The sequence below is a fragment of the Oncorhynchus clarkii genome, chromosome 13, assembly GCF_045791955.1.
Source record: "Oncorhynchus clarkii lewisi isolate Uvic-CL-2024 chromosome 13, UVic_Ocla_1.0, whole genome shotgun sequence".
Taxonomy (NCBI): domain Eukaryota; kingdom Metazoa; phylum Chordata; class Actinopteri; order Salmoniformes; family Salmonidae; genus Oncorhynchus; species Oncorhynchus clarkii.
The window spans coordinates 63289594-63309628 of NC_092159.1; the positions used below are offsets into that span (position 1 = coordinate 63289594).

Consider the following 20035-nt stretch of genomic DNA (forward strand, 5'->3'; position numbering starts at 1 on the left):
TGACTCTCCCTCAACAGGACACCTGTAGTAGTTTGACTGAGACTCTCCCTCAACAGGACACCTGTAGTAGTTTAACAGAATAAGACGTTTCCTCAACAGTACACCTGTAGTAGTTTGATTGAGACTTTCCCTCAACAGTACACCTGTAGTAGTTTGACTGAGACGCTCCCTCAACAGGACACCTGTAGTAGTTTGACTGAGACTCTCCCTCAACAGGACACCTGTAGTAGTTTGACTGAGACTCTCCCTCAACAGGACACCTGTAGTAGTTTGACTGAGACTCTCCCTCAACAGGACACCTGTAGTAGTTTGATGACTCTCCCTCAACAGGACACCTGTAGTAGTTTGACTGAGACGTTTCCTCAACAGGACACCTGTAGTAGTTTGATGACTCTCCCTCAACAGGACACCTGTAGTAGTTTGACTGAGACTTTCCTCAACAGGACACCTGTAGTAGTTTGACTGAGACTCTCCCTCAACAGTACACCTGTAGTAGTTTGACTGAGATGTTTCCCCAACAGGACACCTGTAGTAGTTTGACTGAGACTTTCCTCAACAGGACACCTGTAGTAGTTTGACTGAGACTTTCCTCAACAGGACACCTGTAGTAGTTTGACTGAGACTCTCCCTCAACAGTACACCTGTAGTAGTTTAACAGAATAAAACGTTTCCCCAACAGGACACCTGTAGTAGTTTAACAGAATAAGACGTTTCCTCAACAGGACACCTGTAGTAGTTTGACTGAGACGTTTCCTCAACAGGACACCTGTAGTAGTTTAACAGAATAAGACGTTTCCTCAACAGGACACCTGTAGTAGTTTGACTGAGACGTTTCCTCAACAGGACACCTGTAGTAGTTTAACAGAATAAGACGTTTCCTCAACAGGACACCTGTAGTAGTTTGACTGAGACGTTTCCCAACAGGACACCTGTAGTAGTTTGACTGAGACTCTCCCTCAACAGTACACCTGTAGTAGTTTGACTGAGACGTTTCCCCAACAGGACACCTGTAGTAGTTTGACTGAGACTCTCCCTCAACAGTACACCTGTAGTAGTTTGACTGAGACGTTTCCCCAACAGGACACCTGTAGTAGTTTAACAGAATAAGACGTTTCCTCAACAGTACACCTGTAGTAGTTTAACAGAGACTTTCCTCAACAGGACACCTGTAGTAGTTTGACTGAGACTCTCCCTCAACAGGACACCTGTAGTAGTTTAACAGAATAAAACGTTTCCCCAACAGGACACCTGTAGTAGTTTAACAGAATAAAACGTTTCCCCAACAGGACACCTGTAGTAGTTTAACAGAATAAGACGTTTCCTCAACAGGACACCTGTAGTAGTTTGACTGAGACGTTTCCTCAACAGGACACCTGTAGTAGTTTGACTGAGACGTTTCCCCAACAGTACACCTGTAGTAGTTTAACAGAATAAGACGTTTCCTCAACAGTACACCTGTAGTAGTTTAACAGAATAAGACGTTTCCTCAACAGGACACCTGTAGTAGTTTGACTGAGACGTTTCCCCAACAGTACACCTGTAGTAGTTTGACTGAATAAAACGTTTCCTCAACAGGACACCTGTAGTAGTTTGACTGAGACTTTCCCCCAACAGGACACCTGTAGTAGTTTAACAGAATAAAATGTTTCCTCAACAGGACACCTGTAGTAGTTTGACTGAGACTTTTCCCCAACAGGACACCTGTAGTAGTTTAACAGAATAAGACGTTTCCTCAACAGGACACCTGTAGTAGTTTGACTGAGACTCTCCCTCAACAGGACACCTTTAGTAGTTTGACTGAATAAAACGTTTCCTCAACAGGACACCTGTAGTAGTTTAACAGAATAAGACGTTTCCTCAACAGTACACCTGTAGTAGTTTGACTGAGACTTTCCCTCAACAGTACACCTGTAGTAGTTTAACAGAATAAAACGTTTCCTCAACAGTACACCTGTAGTAGTTTGACTGAGACTTTCCCCCAACAGGACACCTGTAGTAGTTTGATTGAACAAGGAACATGTTGACACCTGTTTTCTGGTTTAAATCTATCACAAATGTTGTAAATCTTTATTGAGCATAATGTTTGGAGATCAGACGCATTAGGTTATTTATGAAAGCATGCATGAAGAAATCATATTTATTTCAGTTTGTTCTGATACTGAATACGTTTTTTATCCATTGAGATTACAGCAAGAATTCTACCTATAATGGTAAGCCTATGTAAAAACTCAACTTCTCAAGGGACAAGAGAGACAAGTCTATTTGAATATTCTTGCTGCCCCTACAAATGTTGTATTTTGTAAAAATAAAAAAAATAACAAATCTATCAATTGATATGCAGTAAACGAAATACTGTTATCAAAACACTCACTTTCTGTGAAGTGTTGGCAGAACAAAAAAAGGCCTTGCCCTTTAAGGTAGTTAAGGTGACGTATATACCAGAACGAGGCAGCGATTGGTCCAAACCTGATTCCGGTAGAGGGCAGCCGTCCAACTCAGGACTGAGGGGGAAAAACAGGGACGAAGAACTGTCAGTTTCCCGTAATAAAGACAGCATTTCAATCAGGTTTGGTAAGCGGTTTGTCTTCATTTTGTTCTAAATAATCGCGATGTATGTGTTGGAGCGCTGCAGGTATGAGGACATTGCTTGATTATAACCTGTATCTCGCCGTCTTCCCGTTTGTTATGATAACGCAAGTTGGCTAACGTTACTAGCAAGATAGCTAGGTTTCCAAGATGGCTGTTTTTATGAAAATACCTCTGCGGGCCTTTTAGCTAACGTTAATCGTTTCAGAATTTCTCAGAATATTAATTCCCTGTGCTTTCCAAACAGTTATTAAAAATGAAATGCATTATTTCTGAATATCAAGCAAGGGTCCGCTGCGAGCTACAGGACGAATGGTTGCCTGCACTCGAAAGACACAGCTAACTACAATTAGCTAGCTAGCATTTCACTTTGGTGTTTATTGTGACAGTAGTTTTGTCGTATGGTGGAAGTTACTAAGTAGTTGGGTAACTTGCCAACACTCACCAGTTTACATTATCTATCTAGGTAGTTGCCTCAAGTTTAGTTTGTTTGCCCTTGTAAGATATGTGATGAATTTAATTTTGATAATTGACAAAGTCCCAAATTGATTAATTTATAGGGTTTATGGACATCTCTCTCCAAGTTTTTGTCAATGTTTAATTCTCATGTTCAGTATACAGTAGGGTACACACACACACACACACCATAAATCAGGTTATGAACAATTCCGTTGCACCCTGGTGTCACATGCCTGTCTGCTGCTGTCATGGTTTTGTAGCGTTCACACTCTCTCCTACTAACGTTAGCAATATATAAGGAGAGTTGGCGAATGTTGCGAACTAAACTGCACCTGGCCGTGCTGCTGCTCCAGTTTCAACTGTTCTGCCTGCGGCTATGGAACACTGACCTGTTCACCGGACGTGCTACCTGTCCCAGACCTGCTGTTTTCAACTCTCTAGAGACAGCAGGAGCGGTAGAGATACTCTGAATGATCGGCTATGAAAAGCCAACTGAAATTTACTCCTGAGGTGCTGACTTGTTGCACCCACGACAACTACTGTGATGATTATTATTTGACCATGCTGGTCATTTGTGAACATTTGAATATCTTGGCCATGTTCTGTTATAATCTCCACCCGGCAAAGCCAGAAGAGGACTGGCCACCCCTCATAGCCTGGTTCCTCTCTAGGTTTCTACACCTGCATTGCTTTCTGTTTGGGGTTTTCGGCTGGGTTTCTGTGCAGCACTTTGAGATATCAGCTGATGTAAGAAGGCCTTTATAAATAAATTTGATTCTGATTGCCACATAATCAATTGCAATGTCCGTTGAATGCGAGTGAGAGTTTAGTCCATTGGTTCAGCGGTGTGGTCTACGACTATCCTGAGATTTTGAGTTGCTATGATACAATGGAGCTTTGTGTCAAGTCTTTGTCTCTTCCCCCCTTTCTCTTTCGCTCTGTGGAAAATAAATAAATATGGGTTGTATTGACAATGGTGTTTGTTCTTCACTGGTTGCCCTTTTCTTTTGGCAACAGGTCACAAATCTTGCTACTGTGGTATTTCACCCAATAGATATGGGAGTTTATCCACGCTCTCTCCCCCACCCCCTCGCTCTCCCCCCTCTTACTCTCTCTCAAAACGCCCACCCTTGCTCTAACCCAATCATGTTTTGTCCTCTCCCCACTTTTCACACCCTTGTTAAGTTTCTCTCCCTCCCTCACTCTGTTTATCATTATGCGCTCTCTTTATCTCTACACCCTCATGTTCTCTTCTCCTCACTGTCCTCTGTTTCTACTTCTCTCTATCAAACACTACCCCCTCTCTCCTGCTACACCAGCTTTTCTCTCTCGCTCTCTCTCGCTCTCTGTTTATAAAACACTACCCCCTCTCTCCTGCTACACCTGTCTCCCTGTGCATGTGTTTTCTCTGTGTTTATCTCTGTCTGTCTGTGTCCCCAGGTCAATAGGTTGTGAGTGTGATGGCGTCGGGCAGTACGAGCAGTGAGGAGGAGAGGAGTCTGAGGGAGTGTGAGCTGTATGTACAGAAACATAACATCCAACAGCTGTTGAAGGACTGCATCGTACAGCTATGTACCTCCCGGCCAGACAGACCCATGGCCTTCCTCAGAGAGTACTTCGAGAGGCTGGAGAAGGTGAGTCTGGGTGGGCAGGGTCGTGTGTGTGTGCTGATATTTGTAAACAAAGGCAGGTATCCATCTCAAAGAAAAGTCCAATCCTACTCTGCTCTAATGGTTTACAGTAATAGAGCTCTACTATATTCTACTCTCTGTGTTCCCCACTAGAAGGGTATACAGTAATAGAGCTCTACTCTCTGTGTTCCCCACTAGAAGGGTATACAGTAATAGAGCTCTACTATATTCTACTCTCTGTGTTCCCCACTAGAAGGGTATACAGTAATACTCTATTCTACTGTGTTCCCACTAGAAGGGTATACAGTAATACTCTATTCTACTGTGTTCTCCACTAGAAGGGTATACAGTAATACTCTATTCTACTGTGCTCCCCACTAGAAGGGTATACAGTAATACTCTATTCTACTGTGTTCCCCACTAGAAGGGTATACAGTAATAGAGCTCTATTCTACTCTGTGTTCCCACTAGAAGGGTATACAGTAATAGAGCTCTATTCTACTGTGTTCCCCACTAAAAGGGTATACAGTAATACTATATTCTACTGTGTTCCCCACTAGAAGGGTATACAGTAATAGAGCTCTATTCTACTCTGTGTTCCCACTAGAAGGGTATACAGTAATAGAGCTCTATTCTACTGTGTTCCCACTAGAAGGGTATACAGTAATACTCTATTCTACTGTGTTCCCCACTAGAAGGGTATACAGTAATAGAGCTCTATTCTACTGTGTTCCCACTAGAAGGGTATACAGTAATATAGCTCTATTCTACTGTGTTCCCACTAGAAGGATATACAGTAATAGAGCTCTATTCTACTGTGTTCCCCACTAGAAGGGTATACAGTAATAGAGCTCTATTCTACTGTGTTCCCCACTAGAAGGGTATACAGTAATAGAGCTCTATTCTACTGTGTTCCCCACTAGAAGGGTATACAGTAATACTCTATTCTACTGTGTTCCCACTAGAAGGGTATACAGTAATACTCTATTCTACTGTGTTCCCACTAGAAGGGTATACAGTAATACTCTATTCTACTGTGTTCCCCACTAGAAGGGTATACAGTAATACTCTATTCTACTGTGTTCCCACTATTGTAATAGAGCTCTATTCTACTCTGTTCTCTACTAAGGAGGTAAATACTGATATATTCTATACTGTTCTACACTGCATTGGGAAAGTAGTTCGACCCCTTGACTATTTCCACATTTTGTTACATTACAGCCTCATTCTAATATGGATTACATATCAATCTACACACACTACCCCGTAATGACCAAAACAGGTTTTTAATAAACAGAAACACCTTGTTTACATAAGTATTCAGACCCTTTGCTATGAGACTTGAAATTGAGCTCAGGTGCATCCCGTTTCCATTGATCATCCTTGAGATGTTTCTACAACTTGATTGGAGAAAATGTAGTACAATTTAAATTGATTGGACGTGATTTAGAAAGGCGCACACCTGTCAATATAAGGTCCCACAGTTGACAGCGCACGTCAGAGCAAAAACCAAGCCATGAGGTTGAAGTAATTGTCCGTAGAGCTCGATGACAGGATTGTGTCGAGGCACAAATGGTACTAAAACATGTCTGCCGCATTGAAGGTCCCCAAGAACACAGTGGCCTCCATCATTATTAAATGGAAGAAGTTTGGAACCACTAAGACTCTTCCTAGAGCTGGCCGCCCGGCCAAACTGAGCAGTTGGGGAAGAAGGGCCTTGGTCAGGAAGGTGACCTAGAACCCAATGATCACTCTGACAGAGCTCCAGAGTTCCTCTGTGGAGATGGGAGAACCTTCTAGAAGGACAACCATCTGTGCAGCACTCCACCAATCAGGCCTTTCTGGTAGAGTGGCCAGATGGAAGCCACTGCTCAGTGAAAGGCACATGACAGCCCGTTTGGAGTTTGCCAAAAGGCTCCTAAAGGACTGTCAGACCTTGAGAAACAAGATTCTCTGGTCTGATGAAACCAAGATTGGCCTGAATGCCAAGTGTCACGTCTGGAGGAAACCTGGCACCATCCCTATGGTGAAGCATGGTGGTGGCAGCATCATGCCGTGGGGATGTTTTTCAGCTGCAGTGACTGGGAGACTAGTCACGATCGAGGGGAAAGCTGAATGGAGCAAAGTACAGAGATCCTTGATGAAAACCTGCTCCAGGGCACTCAGGACCTCAGACTGGGGCGAAGGTTCACCTTCCAACAGGACAACGAACCTAAGCACATAGCTAAGACAACGCAGGAGTGTCTTCGGGACAAGTCTCTGAGTGTCCTTGAGTGGCCCAGCCAGAGCCTAGACTTGAACACGATTTAACATCTCTGGAGAGACCTGCAGATAGCTGTGCAGCAACACTTCTCATCCAACCTGACAGAGGGTCATGGAGTCTGAATACTTTCCGAATGCACTGTTTCAGGGCTCTACACTGACCTTTCTTTTACAAGGAGCCTAAGTTGGAAAAAATGTTGGCGCACACAAGGACATTTAGGAGCACAATGAACCATTTTGGAGGTAATAAGAGTTCTAGAATCCTTCATTTTTCTAGGTGTGCAAGGTGCTCCTAAATAAGGGAGGGAGAGATGCTGCTCTTGCTTTTCACAAATGTGGAGCTTTACGTCTGTAGCTTGTTGTTGGCCAATCAGAAGTCATCAAAGCGCCAATAGACTATGGTCATAGAGCCTCGCTCTGTGTGGGGCAAAAGTTAGGAGATATTTACTCAACCGAAGACTGAATTAAAATGACAGAATTAGAAGTGAAAGGTGGGCTACAACGACCAAGAGCCAACAGGCAGGCTGCTACTTCATATTCTGAATGGAGTTGTTGTTTGTAAATGTAGGATGAGAAAGGTCACGCAGCCTCAGTTATCCTAGCTAGCTAAACTAGCTTCTCCCGGGTTTGATGCAGTTGAGACTGGGTACAATATAACCCTAGTCCATGATAAATTAACCAGCTATGGCAGCTATTGGTCTACTATAGCTCAGGTCAACTTGGTTTTTATGCTGTCCTCTCGTCTCCCTCCCTCCCTCCCTCCACGAGTGTCAGAGCGTATTATCTATGTATATCGGGTCTGGGTGGGTAAGCCCCAGCTCCATTTTTGGACCCGTGAAGATCTGTTCAATTCTACTATAACTGACTCCCTCCCTCCCTCACCAGGAGGAGGTTAAGCAGATCCTACAGCAGCAGAAGATCTCTGTTCTATTCTACTATAACTGACCCCCCCCCCTCCCTCCCTCACCAGGAGGAGGCTAAGCAGATCCTACAGCAGCAGAAGATCTCTGTTCTATTCTACTATAACTGACCCCCCCCCCCCCCCCCCCTCCCTCACCAGGAGGAGGCTAAGCAGATCCTACAGCAGCAGAAGATCTCTGTTCTATTCTACTATAACTGACCCCCCCCCCCCCCCCCCTCCCTCCCTCACCAGGAGGAGGCTAAGCAGATCCTACAGCAGCAGAAGATCTCTGTTCTATTCTACTATAACTGACCCACCCCCCCCCCCTCCCTCCCTCCCTCCCTCACCAGGAGGAGGCTAAGCAGATTCTACAGCAGCAGAAGATCTCTGTTCTATTCTACTATAACTGACCCCCCCCCCCCCCCCCCCTCCCTCCCTCCCTCCCTCACCAGGAGGAGGCTAAGCAGATCCTACAGCAGCAGAAGATCTCTGTTCTATTCTACTATAACTGACCCCCCCCCTCCCTCCCTCCCTCCCTCACCAGGAGGAGGCTAAGCAGATCCTACAGCAGCAGAAGTCCAACTCTCGCTCCGACTCCCGTGAGGATGAGGTGTCTCCTCCCATGAATCCCGTGGTGAAGGGGCGGCGGCGGCGCGGTGCCATCAGCGCCGAGGTCTACACGGAGGAAGACGCCGCCTCCTACGTCAGAAAGGTCAGGGGGGGTCAGCCCTCAGCCAATCACGCATCGCTACAGGTGCACCTGACCCTACAGTTGTTACTAACCAACTTCTTCCTGGCTACTTCCTGATCATTCACCCTTTTCCACAAGTGTCACCTTGCACATTACCCATCATGCATTTAAAAGCATAGGATTGGGGGGGTAAAGTCCATGCAGATAAAGTGTAGGAGTGTACACTTCAGGAGAAGGGTGGAGAATCGGGCCTCGGCCACTACTTCAATCTGATCAATAATAATCTTTAACGACTGAAGGCAGTTTGCTTGTGATCAATGAAGCCGTTCCTTTCTGCCTCTGCAGGTTATTCCTAAAGACTACAAAACGATGGCCGCCCTGGCTAAAGCCATTGAGAAGAACGTGCTGTTTGCTCACCTGGACGACAACGAGAGAAGGTACGAACTGTGTGCTCACGGATTGTGTGCTAAACGATTAGTGTTCTCCTGGTGCTGTGCAATGAAAGTATGATGTGATGTTGATCCTGTCACCGTGTCGACCACCTCCCTCCGCTCTTCACAGCGACATCTTTGACGCCATGTTTTCTGTTACCTACATCACCGGGGAGACGGTCATTCAGCAAGGTATGACATTTGACCTTTTTTCACTTTGGGGTGAAGTCATGGGGAGTTTTTTTATTTTTTAATGACCACGTGGCCTGTCCAGGGAAAATCTCCCGGCTGTCGTTCCAACATGATCACATGACCATCATCACCGCTGGGTCAGAGTGTGGCTCACAGCTGTTGTTTTCCACCAGGTGACGAGGGAGACAACTTCTACGTCGTTGACCAGGGAGAGATGGATGTACGTCCCTGTTTTCTGTCTGCCAGGCCAACTTATGTACAGTAGGGAAGACAGACCACCTGTCTATGGTCTATATAGTGGTACATCTGTTGTGTACAGACTACCTGTCTATGGTCTATATAGTGGTACATCTGTTATGTACAGTAGGGAAGACAGACTACCTGTCTATGGTCTATATAGTGGTACATCTGTTGTGTACAGACTACCTGTCTATGGTCTATATAGTGGTACATCTGTTGTGTACAGACTACCTTTTATATGGTCTATATAGTGGTACATCTGTTATGTACAGTAGGGAAGACAGACCACCTGTCTATGGTCTATATAGTGGTACATCTGTTGTGTACAGACTACCTGTCTATGGTCTATATAGTGGTACATCTGTTATGTACAGTAGGGAAGACAGACTACCTGTCTATGGTCTATATAGTGGTACATCTGTTGTGTACAGACTACCTGTCTATGGTCTATATAGTGGTACATCTGTTGTGTACAGACTACCTTTTATATGGTCTATATAGTGGTACATCTGTTATGTACAGTAGGGAAGACAGACCACCTGTCTATGGTCTATATAGTGGTACATATGTTATGTACAGTAGGGAAGACAGACTTCCTGTCTATGGTCTATATAGTGGTACATCTGTTGTGTACAGACTACCTGTCTATGGTCTATATAGTGGTACATCTGTTGTGTACAGACTACCTGTCTATGGTCTATATAGTGGTACATCTGTTGTGTACAGACTACCTGTCTATATAGTGGTACATCTGTTGTGTACAGTAGGGAAGACAGACCACCTGTCTATGGTCTATATAGTGGTACATCTGTTGTGTACAGACTACCTGTCTATGGTCTATATAGTGGTACATCTGTTGTGTACAGACTACCTGTCTATGGTCTATATAGTGGTACATCTGTTGTGTACAGACTTCCTGTCTATGGTCTATATAGTGGTACATCTGTTGTGTACAGTAGGGAAGACAGACCACCTGTCTATGGTCTATATAGTGGTACATCTGTTGTGTACAGACTACCTGTCTATGGTCTATATAGTGGTACATCTGTTATGTACAGTAGGGAAGACAGACCACCTGTCTATGGTCTATATAGTGGTACATCTGTTGTGTACAGACTACCTGTCTATATAGTGGTACATCTGTTGTGTACAGACTACCTGTCTATGGTCTATATAGTGGTACATCTGTTGTGTACAGACTACCTGTCTATGGTCTATATAGTGGTACATCTGTTATGTACAGTAGGGAAGACAGACCACCTGTCTATGGTCTATATAGTGGTACATCTGTTGTGTACAGACTACCTGTCTATATAGTGGTACATCTGTTGTGTACAGACTACCTGTCTATGGTCTATATAGTGGTACATCTGTTATGTACAGTAGGGAAGACAGACTACCTGTCTATGGTCTATATAGTGGTACATCTGTTGTGTACAGACTACCTGTCTATGGTCTATATAGTGGTACATCTGTTATGTACAGACTACCTGTCTATGGTCTATATAGTGGTACATCTGTTATGTACAGACTACCTGTCTATGGTCTATATAGTGGTACATCTGTTGTGTACAGACTACCTGTCTATGGTCTATATAGTGGTACATCTGTTATGTACAGTAGGGAAGACAGACTACCTGTCTATGGTCTATATAGTGGTACATCTGTTGTGTACAGACTACCTGTCTATGGTCTATATAGTGGTACATCTGTTGTGTACAGACTTCCTGTCTATGGTCTATATAGTGGTACATCTGTTGTGTACAGTAGGGAAGACAGACCACCTGTCTATGGTCTATATAGTGGTACATCTGTTGTGTACAGACTACCTGTCTATGGTCTATATAGTGGTACATCTGTTATGTACAGTAGGGAAGACAGACCACCTGTCTATGGTCTATATAGTGGTACATCTGTTGTGTACAGACTACCTGTCTATATAGTGGTACATCTGTTGTGTACAGACTACCTGTCTATGGTCTATATAGTGGTACATCTGTTGTGTACAGACTACCTGTCTATGGTCTATATAGTGGTACATCTGTTATGTACAGTAGGGAAGACAGACTACCTGTCTATGGTCTATATAGTGGTACATCTGTTGTGTACAGACTACCTGTCTATGGTCTATATAGTGGTACATCTGTTATGTACAGACTACCTGTCTATGGTCTATATAGTGGTACATCTGTTATGTACAGACTACCTGTCTATGGTCTATATAGTGGTACATCTGTTGTGTACAGACTACCTGTCTATGGTCTATATAGTGGTACATCTGTTGTGTACAGACTACCTGTCTATGGTCTATATAGTGGTACATCTGTTGTGTACAGACTACCTGTCTATGGTCTATATAGTGGTACATCTGTTATGTACAGTAGGGAAGACAGACTACCTGTCTATGGTCTATATAGTGGTACATCTGTTTGTTAAAAATACATTATATTTTAAGACAAAATACTGACAGTTCATACTGTAGGGAAAGCTATTTCCATCGGTAAGGTTGTTGTTCTCTCTCTCTCCCTCCCTCTCGCCTCTCTCCCTCCCTCTCGCCTCTCTCCCTCCCGCCTCTCTCTCTCTCACAGGTGTATGTGAACAATGAGTGGGTGACCAATATTGGGGAGGGGGGCAGCTTTGGCGAGCTGGCCCTGATCTATGGGACCCCCAGGGCCGCCACGGTCCGAGCCAAGAGCAACGTCAAACTGTGGGGCATCGACAGAGACAGTTACAGGAGGATACTCATGGTGAGACTGGCTGACTGGCTGGCTGGCTGGCTGGCTGGCTGGCTGGCTGGCTGAATGACTGGCTGAATGACTGGCTGAATGACTGGCTGAATGACTGAATGAATGACTGACTGGCTGAATGAATGACTGACTGGCTGAATGAATGACTGACTGGCTGAATGAATGACTGACTGGCTGAATGAATGACTGGCTGGCTGAATGAATGACTGACTGGCTGAATGAATGACTGACTGGCTGAATGAATGACTGACTGGCTGAATGAATGACTGACTGGCTGAATGAATGACTGACTGGCTGAATGAATGACTGACTGACTGGCTGAATGAATGACTGACTGACTGGCTGAATGAATGACTGACTGGCTGAATGAATGAATGAATGACTGGCTGAATGAATGACTGACTGGCTGAATGAATGAATGAATGACTGGCTGAATGAATGAATGACTGACTGGCTGAATGAATGACTGACTGACTGGCTGAATGAATGACTGACTGGCTGAATGAATGAATGAATGACTGGCTGAATGAATGAATGAATGACTGGCTGAATGAATGAATGAATGACTGGCTGAATGAATGAATGAATGAATGACTGGCTGAATGAATGAATGAATGAATGAATGACTGGCTGAATGAATGAATGAATGAATGAATGACTGGCTGAATGAATGACTGACTGACGGGCTGACTGACGGGCTGGCTGACGGGCTGGCTGGCTGGCTGACGGGCTGGCTGGCTGGCTGGCTGACTGAATGAGTTAATTCAGCTCTATGTAGATATATGATAATTCTACAATGTTATGAGGTGTTATTTTCCCCGGCAACAACATTATTGGGAGACATTGGTTTGAACAGATCAGCTCCATATAGTTTACTGAGCCTCCACACGGCGTCAGTTCAGCCGTCTCTAACAATGGTAGCAATACCAGATGTCTGGGGCTAAATCTGAACACAGTTAGTACACACTTGGCTGTTATTATGGGACTTAACATGCTCTGTCTGTGTCTCTCTCTCTCTGTGTGTCTGTCTGTGTCTCTGTGTCTCTCGCTCTCTCTGTGTCTCTCGCTCTCTCTGTGTCTCTCGCTCTCTCTGTGTCTCTCGCTCTCTCTGTGTCTCTCGCTCTGTCTCTGTGTCTCTCGCTCTGTCTCTGTGTCTCTCGCTCTGTCTCTGTGTCTCTCGCTCTGTCTCTGTGTCTCTCGCTCTGTCTCTGTGTCTCTCGCTCTGTCTCTGTGTCTCTCGCTCTGTCTCTGTGTCTCTCGCTCTGTCTCTGTGTCTCTCGCTCTGTCTCTGTGTCTCACTCTCTCTGTGTCTGTCTCTCTCTGTGTCTTTCAGGGAAGCACTTTGAGAAAGCGTAAGATGTATGAGGAATTCCTCAGCAAGGTGTCCATTTTAGGTGAGGAGTCGCACATTCTACACATGACTACTCCAACCAACAAGCTGTTCAAACAGTTGGAGAACAGTCTAACAACATGCTACCTACCTATTTACCTACCTACCTATTTACCTACCTACCTATTTACCTACCTACCTATTTACCTACCTACCTATTTACCTATTTACCTACCTACCTATTTACCTACCTACCTATTTACCTACCTACCTACCTATTTACCTACCTATTTACCTACCTACCTATTTACCTACCTACCTATTTATTTACCTATTTACCTACCTACCTATTTACCTATTTACCTACCTATTTACCTACCTACCTATTTACCTACCTACCTATTTACCTACCTACCTATTGACCTACCTACCTATTTACCTACCTACCTATTTATTTACCTATTTACCTACCTATTTACCTACCTACCTATTTACCTACCTACCTATTTATTTACCTATTTACCTACCTATTTATTTACCTATTTACCTACCTACCTATTTACCTACCTACCTATTTACCTACCTACCTATTTACCTACCTACCTACCTATTTACCTACCTACCTACCTATTTACCTACCTACCTACCTATTTACCTACCTACCTACCTATTTACCTACCTACCTACCTATTTACCTACCTACCTACCTATTTACCTACCTACCTACCTATTTACCTACCTACCTACCTATTTACCTACCTACCTACCTATTTACCTACCTACCTACCTATTTACCTACCTACCTACCTATTTACCTACCTACCTATTTACCTACCTACCTACCTACCTACCTACCTATTTACCTACCTATTTACCTACCTACCTATTTACCTACCTACCTACCTATTTACCTACCTACCTATTTATTTACCTATTTACCTACCTACCTATTTACCTATTTACCTACCTATTTACCTACCTACCTATTTACCTACCTACCTATTTACCTACCTACCTATTTACCTACCTACCTATTTACCTACCTATTTACCTACCTATTTACCTACCTATTTACCTACCTATTTACCTACCTACCTACCTATTTACCTACCTATTTACCTACCTACCTACCTATTTACCTACCTACCTATTTACCTACCTACCTATTTACCTACCTACCTATTTACCTACCTACCTACCTACCTATTTATTTACCTATTTACCTACCTACCTATTTACCTACCTACCTATTTACCTACCCACCTATTTACCTACCTACCTATTTACCTACCTACCTATTTATTTACCTATTTACCTACCTATTTATTTACCTATTTACCTACCTATTTATTTACCTATTTACCTACCTATTTATTTACCTATTTACCTACCCACCTATTTACCTACCTACCTATTTACCTACCTACCTATTTATTTACCTATTTACCTACCTATTTACCTACCCACCTATTTACCTACCTACCTATTTACCTACCTACCTATTTATTTACCTATTTACCTACCTATTTATTTACCTATTTACCTACCTACCTATTTACCTACCTACCTATTTATTTACCTATTTACCTACCTACCTATTTACCTACCTACCTATTTACCTACCTACCTATTTACCTACCTACCTATTTACCTACCTACCTATTTACCTACCTACCTACCTATTTGGTGTAGGTGGCTATGTATGGAATCGAGTTGCTACAAACAAACCCAGCCTGTGATCTTTCCTGTCATTCCCCCTCTGCTGTGTTGTTGAGTGAGTGGTGTTGTGTGGCGCCACCCTGTGGCCAGTGTGCGTATCAACATCTGCCATCTACAAATTCCCTAGACAAGTGGGAGAGGCTGACTTTAGTGTGTGTCTGTGGTCCTCTACAGAGTCTGGACAAGTGGGAGAGGCTGACTTTAGTGTGTGATCCTCTACATAGTCTCTGGACAAGTGGGAGAGGCTGAATTTAGTGTGTGTCTGTGGTCCTCTACAGAGTCTGGACAAGTGGGAGAGGCTGACTTTAGTGTGTGATCCTCTACAGAGTCTCTGGACAAGTGGGAGAGGCTGACTTTAGTGTGTGATCCTCTACAGAGTCTCTGGACAAGTGGGAGAGGCTGACTTTAGTGTGTGTCTGTGGTCCTCTACAGAGTCTCTGGACAAGTGGGAGAGGCTGACTTTAGTGTGTGGTCCTCTACAGAGTCTCTGGACAGGTGGGAGAGGCTGACTTTAGTGTGTGTCTGTGGTCCTCTACAGAGTCTGGACAAGTGGTAGAGGCTGATTTTAGTGTGTGTCTGTGGTCCTCTACAGAGTCTCTGGACAAGTGGGAGAGGCTGACTTTAGTATGTGTCTGTGGTCCTCTACTGAGTCTCTGGACAAGTGGGAGAGGCTGACTTTAGTATGTGTCTGTGGTCCTCTACAGAGTCTCTGGACAAGTGGGAGAGGCTGACTTTAGTATGTGTCTGTGGTCCTCTACTGAGTCTCTGGACAAGTGGGAGAGGCTGACTTTAGTGTGTGTCTGTGGTCCTCTACAGAGTCTCTGGACAAGTGGGAGAGGCTGACTTTAGTGTGTGATCCTCTACATAGTCTCTGGACAAGTGGGAGAGGCTGAATTTAGTGTGTGTCTGTGGTCCTCTACAGAGTCTGGACAAGTGGGAGAGGCTGACTTTAGTGTGTGATCCTCTACAGCAGGGGTGTCAAAGTCAAATGGACGGAGGGCCAAATAAAAAAATCAGCTACAAGACGAGGGCCGGACTGTTCGAATGTTCATTGAAAAATTTTTAAATGACGCATATAGTCTAGTGAACCTAATTGAACCTACTGAAAACCTAACAAATATATTACAATATGATCAGATAAATAAAGCAATATTTTCTTATGGCTCTGTCAGTAATCTTTAATTTTCAACAGACACAAAAGACAAATTTCCTTTATATAAATATCCCCATAACATGAACATTAAATGAAAGAAACCGGTATTCAAGGCACCATCAGTAGACTATATTTTCTATTTTAGCAAAAGTGGGCTAAATTTACTTCAAAGAAAAAACAATAATAGCAATTTTCTATCATCTACTCAACTGAAATATTTTAAAAATATAATTGGATTGAAATACAAAAAAATAAAGTGCAAAAATCTATTAATCAAAAACAACACTTTGTTTAAGGAGAAGTAACATGCAGTGAAAACAAATATTAAATTTGAACTTTTAAACTTGAACTGAGTAAAAACTCTAAATATGTGATTGCACAGTAATGTTCACTTGTTTGAGGTTGAGGGTGATACTTGGTGGTGTCCCATCTTTTCCACAAGTTCATCAATGTTCGGGGTAAGGCTCTGAGCTGAAGAAATCCTCAGAATTGAGTGGAGGTGTTCAGCAGTAAGTCGACTTCTGTGTGATGTTTTGTTCAGGTTCATCAAAGAAAACAGTTGTTCACACAGGTATGTGCTGCCAAACATAGACAACGTTTGAGCAGCCTGGATGCGCAGCTGGGGCATTGTGCCGGGGAGGAAACGGGCGAACTCCGCAGCACCCACTGCCGCATATTTTGCCCTCAGTGCATCATTGCATTGGAGGTCAATCAACTCCATTTGGAGGTTTGGTGGTGAGCTTTCCACGTCAACAGCAAATGGGTTACCGAGCAGTTCCAACCTGCTTTTTTGTGCTTCAAAGTCAGCAAATCGGCGTCGAAAGTCAGCGGCAAGCATACCTATTTTATCAGCCAACTGTGTGCTCGGGAACGCACTGGTAGAGAGCTTCTCTTTCATGGTCTGGCAGCTGGGAAAGTGGCTCAAATTTTCTTTCCGCATCTGCGTCTCCCACAGAGTCAGTTTGGTTTTAAATGCCTTCACTGTACTGTACATATCAGAGATGACACGATCCCGACCCTGCAGCTGCAAGTTTATTGCATTCAGATGACTCGTAATGTCACACAGAAAAGCCATTTCACACAGAAACATTTCGTCTCGGAGTTGTGTTGTGTCTTTCCCTTTGCTGTCCAAGAACAGACAAATCTCCTCACGAAGCTCGAAACATCTTTGAAGCACCTTTCCCTGGCTTAGCCATCGCACCTCTGTGTGATAAGGCAAATCACCATGCTCCGTTTCTAACTCCGTCAGAAATGCCTTGAACTGGCGGTGATTCAAACCTTTGGCTCTGATAAAGTTAACTGTGCGCGTGATGATGCTCATTACATGCTCCATTTTCAAGGCTTTACCGCACAACGCTTCCTGGTGTATGATACAATGATAAGCTGTCAGCTCACCTGTCGCGTTTTCCTCTTGCATCTTTTCCCGTATCTTCGCCACCAGTCCGCTCCTGTGTCCACACATCGCAGGTGCTCCGTCGGTTGTCAAACCCACGAGTTTTTCCCAAGGCAGCTCCATCTCATTTATACATCTTGACACCTCTTCATACAAATCATGCCCCGTAGTTGTGCCATGCATAGGACGTAAAGCCAAAAACTCCTCTGTCACGCTTAGGTTGGAGTCCACTCCGCGGATGAAAATTGACAACTGGGCAATGTCAGAAATGTCGGTGCTCTCATCCACAGCCAAGGAATATGCAATAAAATCTTTTCCCTTTTTCACAAGCTGCTCTTTTAGATTGATGGACAACTGGTCTACTCTCTCGGCAATGGTGTTTCTGCTCAGACTCACATTTAAAAAGAGTTGCCTTTTTTCTGGGCAAACTTCGTCACAAACTTTAATCATGCAGTTTTTGATGAAATCCCCCTCCGTAAATGGCCGGGCTGATTTAGCGATCTCTTCTGCCAAAATAAAACTGGCCTTGACAGCAGCCTGGCCTTGTGATTTGGCTTTTTTGAACAGAGCCTGTCGAGATTTGAGGCCTCGTTTTAATTCCTCTGCCTTTTGTAGCCTTTGTTCCATGTCCATATTCTTGTTTTTGTCCGCGTGTTTCGTTTCATAATGTCGTCTCAGATTATACTCTTTCAGTACCGCCACACTTTCTCCACACAGAAGACACACAGGTTTTCCAGCTACCTTCGTGAACATATACTCCGACTCCCACCTTGTTTGAAACCCCCGGTTCTCAGTATCCACCTTCCGTTTTGCCATTTTTGATGGGTATCTGAAAGTTAATTTTACTGTGATGCTGACGACTGCTGTGCCAATAAATATTGAAATGAAGCAGCCTACTGCTCGGTGCGTCACCTTTGCATTGTGGGAAATGTAGTATTGGTGCGTGTAAAAGATCTGCGGGCTGCCGGCTTGCTGCGGGCCGGTTCTAATAATAAATCAAGATCATCCCAGGGGCCGTAAAAAACCTTCTTGCGGGCCGGATGTGGCCCGCGGGCCTTGACTCTGACATATGTGCTCTACAGAGTCTCTGGACAAGTGGGAGAGGCTGACTTTAGTGTGTGATCCTCTACAGAGTCTCTGGACAAGTGGGAGAGGCTGACTTTAGTGTGTGATCCTCTACAGAGTCTCTGGACAAGTGGGAGAGGCTGACTTTAGTGTGTGGTCCTCTACAGAGTCTCTGGACAGGTGGGAGAGGCTGACTTTAGTGTGTGTCTGTGGTCCTCTACAGAGTCTGGACAAGTGGTAGAGGCTGATTTTAGTGTGTGTCTGTGGTCCTCTACAGAGTCTCTGGACAAGTGGGAGAGGCTGACTTTAGTATGTGTCTGTGGTCCTCTACTGAGTCTCTGGACAAGTGGGAGAGGCTGACTTTAGTATGTGTCTGTGGTCCTCTACAGAGTCTCTGGACAAGTGGGAGAGGCTGACTTTAGTATGTGTCTGTGGTCCTCTACTGAGTCTCTGGACAAGTGGGAGAGGCTGACTTTAGTGTGTGTCTGTGGTCCTCTACAGAGTCTCTGGACAAGTGGGAGAGGCTGACTTTAGTGTGTGTCTGTGGTCCTCTACAGAGTCTCTGGACAAGTGGGAGAGGCTGACTTTAGTATGTGGTCCTCTACAGAGTCTCTGGACAAGTGGGAGAGGCTGACTTTAGTATGTGATCCTCTACAGAGTCTCTGGACAAGTGGGAGAGGCTGACTTTAGTCTGTGGTCCTCTACAGAGTCTCTGGACAAGTGGGAGAGGCTGACTTTAGTATGTGGTCTTCTACAGAGTCTCTGGACAAGTGGGAGAGGCTGACTTTAGTATGTGGTCCTCTACATAGTCTCTGGACAAGTGGGAGAGGCTGACTTTAGTATGTGATCCTCTACAGAGTCTCTGGACAAGTGGGAGAGGCTGACTTTAGTCTGTGGTCCTCTACAGAGTCTCTGGACAAGTGGGAGAGGCTGACTTTAGTGTGTGTCTGTGGTCCTCTACAGAGTCTCTGGACAAGTGGGAGAGGCTGACTTTAGTGTGTGGTCCTCTACAGAGTCTCTGGACAAGTGGGAGAGGCTGACTTTAGTGTGTGGTCCTCTACAGAGTCTCTGGACAAGTGGGAGAGGCTGACTTTAGTCTGTGGTCCTCTACAGAGTCTCTGGACAAGTGGGAGAGGCTGACTTTAGTGTGTGGTCCTCTACAGAGTCTCTGGACAAGTGGGAGAGGCTGACTTTAGTATGTGGTCCTCTACAGAGTCTCTGGACAAGTGGGAGAG

At 44.4% G+C, this 20035-nt stretch overlaps 1 protein-coding gene across 2 annotated transcripts in view; it reads left to right on the forward strand.

The window, feature by feature from the left end:
• Window positions 1-2478: 2478 nt before the first annotated feature.
• The window catches only part of LOC139365248 (cAMP-dependent protein kinase type I-alpha regulatory subunit), a 27267-nt gene continuing 9710 nt past the window's right edge, over window positions 2479-20035 (forward strand). The window contains exons 1-8 of one of the 2 annotated variants that reach the window (XM_071102750.1): window positions 2479-2571; window positions 4486-4679; window positions 8384-8593; window positions 8876-8967; window positions 9092-9153; window positions 9327-9373; window positions 11982-12140; window positions 13474-13534. In XM_071102750.1, coding sequence (XP_070958851.1) covers window positions 4506-4679; window positions 8384-8593; window positions 8876-8967; window positions 9092-9153; window positions 9327-9373; window positions 11982-12140; window positions 13474-13534 — 805 coding nt within the window. In that variant the 5' untranslated portion in view covers window positions 2479-2571; window positions 4486-4505. The remainder of the gene's footprint in view (window positions 2572-4485; window positions 4680-8383; window positions 8594-8875; window positions 8968-9091; window positions 9154-9326; window positions 9374-11981; window positions 12141-13473; window positions 13535-20035) is intronic. The other variant, XM_071102752.1, reaches the window with a different exon arrangement.